Source organism: Mirounga angustirostris, unplaced genomic scaffold, assembly GCF_029215605.1.
Source record: "Mirounga angustirostris isolate CCGP_5_RB_7025 unplaced genomic scaffold, mMirAng1.0.hap1 SCAF_2, whole genome shotgun sequence".
Taxonomy (NCBI): domain Eukaryota; kingdom Metazoa; phylum Chordata; class Mammalia; order Carnivora; family Phocidae; genus Mirounga; species Mirounga angustirostris.
The window spans coordinates 174,315,700-174,328,283 of record NW_026991710.1 but is presented as its reverse complement, the minus strand read 5'-3'; the positions used below and the strand labels follow the sequence as shown (position 1 = coordinate 174,328,283).

At 38.0% G+C, this 12,584-nt stretch overlaps 1 protein-coding gene across 1 annotated transcript in view; it reads right to left on the bottom strand.

Annotated features, from left to right (window-relative positions):
- The window catches only part of TEX15 (testis expressed 15, meiosis and synapsis associated), a 72,694-nt gene that overhangs the window by 35,891 nt on the left and 24,219 nt on the right, over positions 1-12,584 (bottom strand). Inside the window, exon 3 of the mRNA XM_045879294.3 lies at positions 9,353-9,518. Within this exon, the coding sequence (XP_045735250.2) occupies positions 9,353-9,518 (166 nt within the window). The remainder of the gene's footprint in view (positions 1-9,352; positions 9,519-12,584) is intronic.

Genomic DNA, 12,584 nt, shown 5'->3' with positions numbered 1-12,584 from the left:
GCATAAAGTCTGGAAAAGAAAACCACTTCTTCAAATTTATAGACACCTATGCAAAGCTATGAAGATTATGAAGAATCAGGGAAATATGACTCTACCAAAGGCATACAATAAAGCTCCAGTAATGTACACAAAGAAATGGAGATACAGGATTTTTCCTAAGAATTCAAACTTGCTCTAAACATTCGACATAACATTGAAGTCCTATTTAGAATTAGGCAAGAAAAAGAGATAAAAGGCAACCAAATTGGAAACGAAGAAGCAAATGCAATCCCTATTTGCAGATGACTCTGATATTACACACACAAAATCTAAAGACTCCACCAAAAAACTCCTAGAGTAAATGAATTTAGTAAAGTTTCAGCATACAAAATCAATATACAGAAAATTGTTACATTTCTATATACTGAAAAGATCAGAAAGAGAAATTCAGAAAACAATCCCATTTACAACAAATTGAAAAGAATAAAATACCTAGAAATAAATTTAACCAAGAAGGGGAAAGACCTGTACACTGAAAACTGACACTGATGAGTGAAACTGAAGAAGACACAGATATAAAGATATTGTGTTCATGAATTGGAAAAATTAACGGTTTTTAAATGTCCATAAAACCCAAGGCAATCTATAATTCAATGCAATCCCTACTGAAATTCCAATGGCATTTTTCATAGAAAGGGAATAAATAATCCTAAATTTGTATGGAACCACAAAGACCATGAATAGCCAAAGCAATCTTGAGAGAGAAGAACAAAGTTGGAAGCACAATGCTCTCTGATTTCAAATTACAGTTTAAAGGTATAAAAATCAAAACAGCATGGCACTAGCATAAAAATAGACACACAGAGCAATGGAACAGAATAAAGAGCCCAGAAATAAACCCAGGCATATGCAGTCAGTTAATTTATGACAAAGAAGCCAAGAATATACAATGGGAAAGGACAGTCTCTTCAATAAATGGGGTTGGGAAACTGGACAGTCACATGCAAAAGAGTGAAACTAGATCACTTTTTACACCATACATAAAAATTAACTCAAAATGGATAAAAGACTTGAATGTAAGACCTGAAACAATGATCTCCTAGAAGGAAACATAGGCAATAGGCTCCTGTACATTGGTCTTGGCAATGATTTTTTTGGATCTGACTCTAAAAGCAAAGGCAACAAAAGCAAAAATAGCAAGTGGGACTATATCAAACTAAAATACTTCTGCACAGCAAAAAGAATCAACAAAAGGAAAAGTCAACCTATGGAGTGGGAGAAAATATTTACAAACCATATGTCTGATAAGGGGTTAATATCCAAAATACATAAGGAGCAAACAATTCAAAAGCGAAAACACAATCTGATTTAAAAATGGCAGAGAACTTTAATGGACATTTTTCCAAAGAAAATGCACAAATGGCCAACAAGTATATGACAAGGTGCTCTACATCACTAGTCATCAGGGAAATGCATATCAAAACCATAATGAGAGATCATCTCATACCTGTCAGAACGGCTATTCTCAAAAAGACAAGGTAAAGAGTGCTGGTGAGGATATAGGGAAAAGGGAACCCTGATGCATTGTTAACTGGAATATAAATTGGTGCACCACTATGGAAAATAGTATGGAGATTCCTGAAAACATTAAAAATAGAACTACTATATGATCAAGTAATCCCGCTTCTGGGTATGTATCTGAAGTAGATGAAACTACTATCTCAGAGAAATATCTGCACCAACAATGTTCACTGCAGCATTACTTGCAATAGCTAAGACATGGAAACAACTTAAGTATCCATCAACACATGAACTGACTAAAGAAAATGTGGTACACACATACAATGGAATATTATTCAGCAATAAATGAAGGAAATCCTTCAGTCTGCAACAAAATGAATGAACCTTGAGGGTATTACGGTACAAACTCAGAGAGAGACAAATACCATATAATCTCACTTACACGTGGAATCTAAAAACATCAAATTCATAGAAACAGAGTAGAATGGTGGTTGCCAGGCCTAGAGAGTGGGTGAAATGGGGAGATGCTGGTCAAGGGTACAAACTTTCAGTTATAAGATGAGTAAGTTCAGAGGATCTATGGGACAGCATGGTAACTGCAGTTAATAATACCGTTATCATATACTTGGAAGTTACTATAAGAATAGAGCTTTGGGACGCCTGGGTGGCTCATTCGGTTAAGTGTCTGCCTTCGGCTCAGGTCATGATCCCACGGTCAAGTCCCGCATCAGGCTCCTTGCTCGGTGGGGAGCCTGCTTCTCCTCTGCCTGCTGCTCCCCCTGCTTGTGCTCTCAAAATCTTTAAAAAAAAGTTAGCTTAAAAAAAATAGAATAGAGCTTTAATGTTCTCACCATAACAACAAAATTGTTAATTATGTGAAGTAAAAGATGAGTTAACTAATGTTATCATAGTAAACATTTCATAATATACATGTGGATCATCACATTATACACCTTAAACTTACACAGTGTTATATGTTAATCATATTTCAATAAAGCTGGAGGGAAAAAAATTTTCTCACACAAAAATTCTGGAGATAAGGCGGTATAATATTAGTTTTCTATTGCTGCTGTAACAAATTCCCACAGACTTAGTGGATTGAAACAAATCAAGTTTGGTTTTTTTTTTTCCAAAGATCCATTTATTTATTTTAGAGAGTGCGAGCTAGGGGAGGGGCGGAGAGAGAGGGAGAGGGAGAATCCCTGAGCACACTTGTGGCTTAGGAGAGCCTGACAAGGGGCTCGATCCCAGGACTCCGAGATCATGACCTGAGCTGAAACTAAGAACTCAGCCGCTTAACCAACTGAGCTACCCAGGTGCCCCAACAAATCAAGTTTATTATTTTACAGTTCAGTAGGACATAAGTCCAATATAGGTCTCATCGGGTTAAAATAAAGATGTCATTTTGATTGTGTTCCTGTGTCAGGGTCTGGGGAAGATCTCTTCACTTGTTAGCAAAATTTAATTACTTGCAGAGGGAGGACTAACATACCATTTCCTTTCTAGCTGTTAGCTGTAGGCTGCTCCCAGGTCCTAGAAGTTACCCGAATTCCTTGAGTCATAACACCTTTCCTCCATCTTTAAAGCCAGGAAAAACAGGGGCACCTGGGTGGCTCAGTCATTAAGCGTCTGCCTTCGGCTCAGGTCACGATCCCAGCATCCTGGGATTGAGCCCTACCTTGGGCTCCCTGCTCCGCGGGAAGCCTGCGTCTCCCTCTCCCACTCCCCCTGCTTGTGTTCCCTCTCTCACTGTCTGTCAAATAAATAAATAAAATCTTTAAAAAATAAATAAAAAATAAAGCCAGGAAAAGCAGGCTGAATCCCTCTGAAATTTTTCTTCTGTCTCCTCTCTGACCCTCTTACATTTCTAAGAGCTCATATCGTGAGTCCACTCACTCATACTGGGTCCACTTGGGTAACCCAAGATAATCACCATCTGTAGGTTTGTGATGTCAACCAGATCTGAAGAGTCCTTTTTGTTATGTAAAGTAACATATTCACAGATTCTAAGAATCACGATGTGGGCATCTTATGGGGGTGCACTATGCTGCCTACTGCAGGCAGATTCGGAATTTATTCAGTTCCCCAACAGTATTAAGAATTTAAGTTTCTTTGCCTTGATTCTCCACACTGCTTTCCACAGCTTTTATCTTTGGCTCCTCTAAGACTTAAAGAAGGCTGCCAAGCAGCAGCTAGATCTGTAAGCTTCCTTGCTTGCAGTCCTTAATAGAGACACTTGACTTCATCTCAGGATTTCCAGGAAAATCTCATGCTGTGTTCTAATGAGCCATACAGACTAGGCTCGTACATCAGTAAACCAGTAAAAGAGAACAGGACTTGGGACGCCTGGGTGGCTCAGTCGGTTAAGCCTCTGCCTTCAGCTCAGGTCAAGATCCCAGGGTCCTGGAATCGAGTCCCACATCGGGCTCCTTGCTCAGCAAGGGGCCTGCTTCTCCCTCTGCCTGCCTCTGTCTCTCTCTCTCTGATAAATAAATAAAATCTTTAAAAAAAAAAAAAAAGGGGAGAGCTTTTTGTGAAACAAAGGACAAAGAATAGTTTAAATTATGTAAGATGATTTAGAATTGTTAGACTATAGTCTACTAACTTGATTACCCTATACATCCTTCTTCCAACATATATACTTTAAAAAGCACTCATGTGGGGCGCCTGGGTGGCTCAGTCGTTAAGCGTCTGCCTTTGGCTCAGGTCATGATCCCAGGGTCCTGCGATCGAGCCTCGCATCAGGCTCCCTGCTCGGCGGGAAGCCTGCTTCTCCCTCTCCCCCTCCCCCTGCTTGTGTTCCCTCTCTCGCTGTGTCTCTCTCTGTCAAATAAATAAATAAACTCTTTAAAAAGAAAAAAAATAAAATAAAAAGCACTCATGCTCACACAAAACACTTTCGATCCACCTTGCAGAAAGGGAACCACCCAAAGTGTCATCCAGTTACTGCATCTAACTTCAGATCCATGTTGGGAGTAATATGCCTTCATTTCTAACAGGTCTGGATATAGATCTGTATAGTTAACATCCATTTAGGCAATATATAGCTACAAGATTAAGTTATCTACACCCAAAAATACACTGGTAAAGGGAAAAAAATAGGATAACTACAATTAAATTCAGAAAAGTGAAGAATGACACAATAATGGTGTTAGCTGGCCCTGAGCAACAGTACATCCTTTTGAAAAGAAGAAGCTAGGGTTCTCTATCCTCAAAATTCCAAAGGCTAGTAACCATAGCAAGATCATGTTTAGACAATGGTTGCAATTAGGACTTTCAGTCTCCTGGCAACAAACCTCTGAAACCTTCGCATCCTCCAAGGCTCTGAATCTGAAATGGCCTTTAGCTACTGCATTCCAATTCGAAACTATCCATTTCTTCCCCCAAATTGCATTTAAAATATATCTTTATTGTATAAACCTGAGTACTTTCCATTTACCTGGTAGAAAATACTTAAAAGGAGGTATTGGGAAAGTTAAAGGCAACAGACTTGTGCTTTGCAGCATACTTATTTCCTGTTAAATCTTCTTAAACCCAAATTCAAACTAACTTTTGAAAAGATGAATTCTTTACCTCAAGCTAATCTTCTGAAGCTGATCTGTGATACCAGATCATAAGAATAAAGAATCTTTCTTACAAAGTCTGAATTTTAAAGGCCTTTTGCGTCTAAGACATGGCCAAGGCACTTTAACATCCTGAATATTCTGTATAATTTCCCCCAAAACCAAAACCTCATGAAACAAATGGTTGTGTCCCAGGTATAAAGGATTATCACCAACTTCTCAAGTTGGCACCCTTACTGCCCAATCTCCAAGTTAAATCCATAGTGTAGAATCTCTTATTTGCCAGTACCCCTTTGCAGTACGAAATTCACCATCAGCTGGAATATGGTTGACTTCAAGTATAAAAACTTGCTCAATTTGGCTTAAAAATAAGTTGACTTCTTATAACAAGAAATTCAGAAATCAGGCAGCATTTATCAGGGTTGATAGATGCCATGGCTCCAGATGTTATCAAGGAGCCAGGTTTTTTCCATTTCTTTGTCCTTCTGTCCTCAGCTTTAGAGTCATCCTAACACTAGTCTTTTTATTACCTCACAAGGGTGCTATCAGTAACTTAAACATGCTTTCTTGGCTCACATCCAAATGACTTCTCTCTCCCAGAGACCCCCAAGCCAATCCATCTTGAGTGTGTTACTGACCCAAACTGATTTATTTCTGCCCACCCTTGGAACCAATCATTGATAAAGTAAATGAAATTAACCACAGATGGCTCAGACTATATCTGGAGTGAAACATAAACTAAGATCTCAAGGCTAATTCAACTACAACATTTAGCCGGGTACTGATAATCTTTAAAATGATATCATTTCATATAAATTTGAAATTTTTATTTTTATTTTATTTTTTTAAAGATTTTATTTATTTGACAGAGAGAGAGACAGAGAGAGAACACAAATAAGGGGAGTGGGAAAAGGAGAAGCAGGCTTCCCGCCGAGTAGGGAGCCCGATGCAGGGCTTGATCCCAGGACACTGGGATCATGACCTGAGCCGAAGGCAGACACTTAACAACTGAGCCACCCAGGTGCCCCAAATTTGAAATTTTTAAAAGTAATTTTAAAACAAAAAGGGTCAAACTGATAAAAATAAGGCAATGGACTTAAGAATAATTCAGTTTCAGTTTCTCTTTTACCCATTAAGACCAGCTCAAGTTTAACTCTTCAAAGCATCTCTCAAAACTCTTAAGATCAGTCCCTCATATGTGTACCTATATCTTTATTATAACATATTTTATATTTACTTCTAAACTAGAATGTGAACTCTTTTTTTTTTTTTTTAAGATTTTATTTATTCATTTGACAGAGAGAGAGATAGTCAGAGCAGGAACACAAGCAGGGGGAGTGGGAGAGGGAGAAGCAGGCTTCCCGCGGAGCAGGGAGCCCGACGCGGGGCTCGATCCCAGGACCCTGGGATCATGACCTGAGCCGAAGGCAGATGCTTAACGACTGAGCCACCCAGGCGCCCCGAATGTGAACTCTTTAAGACAGGAAAAAACATTCATTGTTCTTTGAGGGTTATCAAATACAGTGTCTGACATAGTAGATACTCAAATATTTAATGAATGATTGAATACACAGATGTTTAGATTTTTTTTAAAAAGATTTTATTTATTTATTTAACACAGAGGTAACAGCAAGAGAGGGAACACAAACAGGGGGAGTGGGAGAGGGAGAAGCAGGCTTCCCGCTGAGCAGGGAGCCCGATGTGGGGCTTGATTCCAGGACCCTGGATCATGACCTGAGCCAAAGGCAGACGCTTAACAACTGAGCCACCCAGGCGCCCTGATGTTTAGATTTTTAATGCTTTTGCTGATTTCAGACTTAAGAAGTGGTAGATGGAATGTAAATAAGAAGGAGAAATTGGTATCCTTTTGGAAATACTAGTTTTTGCTGAGCCCATAGATATAACTCCTCTAAAGGGAGTGATTGAAAGAAAAGCCATGGGGCACCTGGGTAGCTTAGTCAGTTGAGCGTCCAACTCTTGGTTCAGCTCAGGTCATGATCTCAGGGTTGTGAGATAGAGTCCCACATCAGGCTCTGTGCTCAGTGGGGAGTCTGCTTGAGATTCTCTTCCTCTCCCTCTGCCCCTCCCCCTACTCTCTCTAAAAAATAAATAAAATCTTGAAAAAAGAAAGCAGAAGACAGAAAGAAAAGCCAGAGGCAGTCAATGTTACTAATATATTTTCTTTTCATTCTATTATTTTCTTCTAACCATTTTTTTTTTAGGATTTTATTTATTTATTTGACAGAGACACAGTGAGAGAGGGAACACAAGCAGGGGCAGAGGGAGAGGGAGAAGCAGGCTTTCCACTGAGTAGGGAGCCCGATGCGGGCTCGATCCCAGGACCCTGGGATCATGACCTGAGCCGAAGGCAGACGCTTAATGACTGAGCCACCCAGGTGCCCCTAACCATTTTTAAAAATTTTTCTTTTTATTTTCTTTTCCACTTGGTCTTAAGGCTAATTAAAGGCACTTTATAGCATCACTGGTTTTTAAAAAATGAAATAAAAATTTAATTAAGTGCCCACTGTGTTGCCAGCTTCATACTACGGACATAAAAACAAAGAAGATAAAACTCACAATGCAGGAGAATCAGACAAAACCAATATATGGTAGTAAGACCTATAAAATGAGTATAAAGTACTATGGGAAACAAATGAGTTTGTCTAATTGGGCAAATAACTAAGAAATCAATAAATCCTACACCTGTTGGTTATTTGCAATGTTATAACATGTCATGTATTGTTGGGTAGTTGTTCTAATTTCTCTAAAATCAACAGGTTGTAAATTAAATGTTGGGCAGGGGAACATTACAAAAAAGGACAAAATTTTAAAATGCCTAAAAGAACTAAAATCAAAGGGCGCCTGGGTGGCTCAGTTGCTTAAGCGACTGCCTTCAGCTCAGGTCATGATCCTGGAGTCCCTCGATCGAGTCCCACATCGGGCTCTCTGCTCGGCAGGGAGTCTGCTTCGTCCTCTGACCCTATCCCCTCTCATGTGTTCTCTCTCTCTCATTCTCTCTCTCTCTCAAAAAAAAAAAAAAAACTTTAATAAAAAAAAAAAGAACTAAAATCAAAGAACAATACCAGGAATTAATTTTTGATCAAACTCTTATTTCAATCTGGAAGTGGCGGGATATAACCAGCCCACTGCACTTTTGCTCAAAACTGTTGTTTTCTAGATGACAGAATATGCTATCAACTAAATCTGTCATTCCCACCAATTCTCTCAAAGTGACATCAGGGGGTAAGTATGTTTAAGTCAAGAGGAATTAATTCTAAAGCAAAAAGAGAAACCAAGAACATTCCAAAATGAGTTCTAAGTGTGGGTCCTTGATCAAGCTACAGTTAGGTTTTAAGTTAAATGTCAGTTAATGAAGGAGGAAAAATCAGAAAATGAAAAAGGTAAACTGTGTTCACCTAAGATCTAGATCTATAAATACAAAATGTTTACAATGAGAACTTTGCATATGCTTTTCTTCTTTCTTACGAAAACAAAATACTGGATTACGCCTTCCCAAAAAGTACAAGTAGTACTTTAAAAAAATTAAAATGAAACTAATTTAACACTCTACATTAACTATACTCAAAAAAAAATTTAAGAGAAAAAAATAGGGGGTGCCTGGGTGGCTCAGTCATTAAGCGTCTGCCTTCAGCTCAGGTCATGATCCCAGCATCCTGGGATCAAGCCCTGCATCGGGCTCCCTGCTCTGTAGGAAGCCTGCTTCTCCCTCTCCCACTCCCACTCCTCTTGCTTGCGTTCCCTCTCTCGCTGTGTCTCTCTGTCAAATAAATAAATAAATAAAATCTTAAAAATAAAGAGAAAAAAAAATAGTGGCTCTAGAATAGCTGGAAATAGCCAGATACAATTTTGCCAAATTAAAACATCAACTAAGTCTCTGAACAACTGAATCAAGGAAAAAAAGTTATTCTCTGGATAATTTAACTGCTGTTTTATATATGCAGGAGGCACGAGGGATCTGTAAAATGGGTGCTTAATAAACGTGCTCATGTATGCTTCTGAAAAAATTTATCAAGATTAAAAAATTACAAGTGTCTGAAATCTGGCTACATAAACCTGTCAAACTTATTAATCAAAATCTTACACTTAGCTCTTCACTATTACACAAGGCTATGAGAAGCCAACAAAATAATAAACAAACAATCTCTGTACTTATTTTCTTAGTAATACTTACCAAATCTCAAATGGTAGAAATTACAAATTCTTATGACTTCAATAGTAAAAAGAAAAAAATCCAAAATCTCAACCTTCTTTAGGTCATAGTAACTTACCTCTTAGAAGTAAAATTTTTTTCCAGATCCTCATTGTGAACCAATTTTGTATCCCCAAACTGCCATGATGATTGTAGATCACAGCCTACATCAAGCTGGCACTGGTTAAGAGTATCATGTATGAAACTATACTCTCTAGTATTGGTGCAACAAGGTGACAAGTAAACTAAAGATAAAGAAAAGGGAAGTGGTTATTTGACTTTAAAATTATCTTTGTACATCTACAGAATGACATACATAACTATAATATCAAAACCACAAAAATGACATTGGTAAAATCCACAGATGTTAAGATTTTACCAGTTTTACATGCACTTGCGTGTGTATAGTTCTGTGCAATTTTGTCATATGTATAGATTCATGGCAACCACTATAATCAAGATACACAAGGGCACCTGGGTGGCTCCAGTTGGTTAAGCAATTGCCTTCGGCTCAGGTCATGATCCTAGAGTCCTGGGATGGAGTCCCATGTCAAGCTCCCTGCTCAGCAGGGGGTCTGCTTCTCCCTCTGACCCTCTTCCGTCTCGTGCTGTCTCTCATTTTCTCTCTCTCAAATAAATAAAATCTTAAAAAAAAAAAAAAAAAGATACACAAGTGTTCCATCCCACAAAGATCTCCCTTAAGCTGTTTTAAAGACAGAATAGTACTGACAACTGTATTCCCCTTCTCTGCCTCGAAGTCTTCAAAACTACTAATCTATTCTCCATCTCTATACTTTTGTCATTTCAAGAATGTTTTGTAAAGGGGTGCCTAGGTGGCTCAGTTGGTTAAGCGACTGCCTTCGGCTCAGGTCATGATCCTGGAGTCCAGGGATCAAGTCCCGCATCGGGCTCCCTGCTCGGCGGGGGGTTGGCTTCTCCCTCTGACCCTCCTCCCTCTCGTGCTCTCTGTCTCTCATTCTCTCTCTCTCAAATAAATAAAATCTTTAAAAAAAAAAAAAGAACGTTTTGTAAGTAGAACTTTGTAGTTGTGATCTGTGGACATAAGCTTTTTTCATTCAGGATAATCCCTTTGAGATCCAACTAAGTTGTTATTTCAATAAATGGTTTCTTTTTATTGATGAGTAAGTACTCTATGGTATGGATGTACCATAGTTTAACCATTCACTAGTTATAAACCAAGGTAGTTGCCAATTTTTGGCTATTACAAATAAAGCTGCTATGAACATTTGTGTATAGGTTTTTGGGTGATGTACATTTTCATTTCTCTGGGATAAATGCCCCTAAGTGCAGTTGTTGAGTTATATGGTAGTTGCATGTTTAGTTTTTAAAGAAACTATTAAACTGTTTTTCAAAGAGTGGCTCAACTTTCTGGTTTCCACTGGGTGTATGACTGATCTGGTTTCTCTGTATCACTGCTAACATCTGGCATTGTTATTCTTTTAATTTTAGCTGTTTTAACAAATGGGTAGTGATATCTCATTGTGGTTTCCATTTCCTTAGTGGCTATGATGTTGAACATCTTTTTTTGTGCTCATTTGCCATCTGTACATCCTCTTTGGTGAAACATCTGTTCATGTCTTTTTGGATTGGATTGGATTGGAAACATCTGTTCATGTCTAATTGGATTTTCTCACCTCCCTTTTTTTTGTTTACTAATGAGTTTTGAAAGCACTTTGTATGTTCTGGATATGAGTTCATTTCATATACATGATTTACAAGTGTTGGTGAGGATGTAGAGAAAAAAGTACCCTTGTGCACTATTGGTGGAAATGGAAGTTCTTCAAAAAATTAAAAATAGAAATACCATGTGATTCAATAATTCCACTACTGGGTTTTTACCCAAACAAAATAAAAACACAAATGTGAAAAGATACATGCATCCCTATGTTTACTGCAGCATTATTTATAGTAGCCAAGATATGGAAGCAGCCCAAGTGTCCAACATAGATGAATGTATAAAAAAGATGTGATACATACACACACACATATACACACATGCATATACATACACACACACAATGGAATATTACTCAACCATTAAAAAGATGAGATCTTGCCATTTGCAACAACATGGATGGACCTAGAGCGTATTATGCTAAATAAGTCAGAGAGAGAAAGACAAATACCGTATGATTCCACCTATATGTGGAAAATGAAAAACAAAACATATGAATAAACAAAAAGCAGAATCAGACCTATACATAGAAAAACTGATGGTTGCCTGAGGAAAGTGGGGTGGGAGAATGGGCAAAATGGGTAAAGGGGAATGGGAGATACAGGCTTCTAGTTATGGAATGAATAAGTCAGGGGGAGAAAAGGTACAGAGTAGGGAATATTGTATTGTAATGGTATTTTAATAGTGTTGTATGGTAACAGATGGGAGCTACGCTAGTGGTGAGCACAGCATAATGTACAGAATTGCTGAATCACTATGTTATACACCTGAAAATAATGTAACATTGTGCGTAAACTATACCCCCAAAAAACCGCAAACCCCCATTTTCTTCCACTCTAAGTTTTCATTTACCTAACAGTCTTTCAGAAAATAAGTTTTTAATTGTGATGAAGCCAATTTATCAATATCTTTTTAAAAGTTTACTTTAGTAATCTTTACACCCAACATGGGGCTTGAACTCACAACCCCAAGATCAACAGTTGCATGCTTTACCAACTGAGCCAGCCAGGGGCCCACCCATGATTTATTTTGAATTATTTTTTGTGTGTAGGGGGAAGTTCCTTTTCTTGCTTATGGATGTTGTCCCAATTGCTCCAGCAACATCTGATGAAAAGACTACCTTTCCTCGATTGAATATACCTTCATAAAAATTAATTGAAAGAAAATCAAATGAGCATTATTAATGTGAGTTTATTTCTGGAATCTCTATTCTGTTCCACTAATCTATCCCTCTGCCAATGCTACACTATCTTGATTACCGTAGCTACAAAGTAAGCCTTAGTATTGAGCAGAGTAATTAGTTTCTTTTTCTATTTCAAAATTGTTTAAAGCTATTCCAGTTTCTTTGCCTTTTCATGTAAATTTGAGAATAAGTTTATTTAGAAAAAGACTTTTTCAATATTACATTAAATTACAATAAATCTAAAGATAAATTTGTGGAAAACTGCTATCTTTATTATGTTGAATCTTCTAAACTGTTAAGTATACCTCCCTAAATAACAGATTCTCCTTGATTTCTTTCATCAGCATTTGCAGTTTATTTATTTATTGAGAGAGTGCTCATGCAAGCAGGGTGAGGGAGGAGCAGAGGGAAAGGGAGAGAGAGAATCTTAAG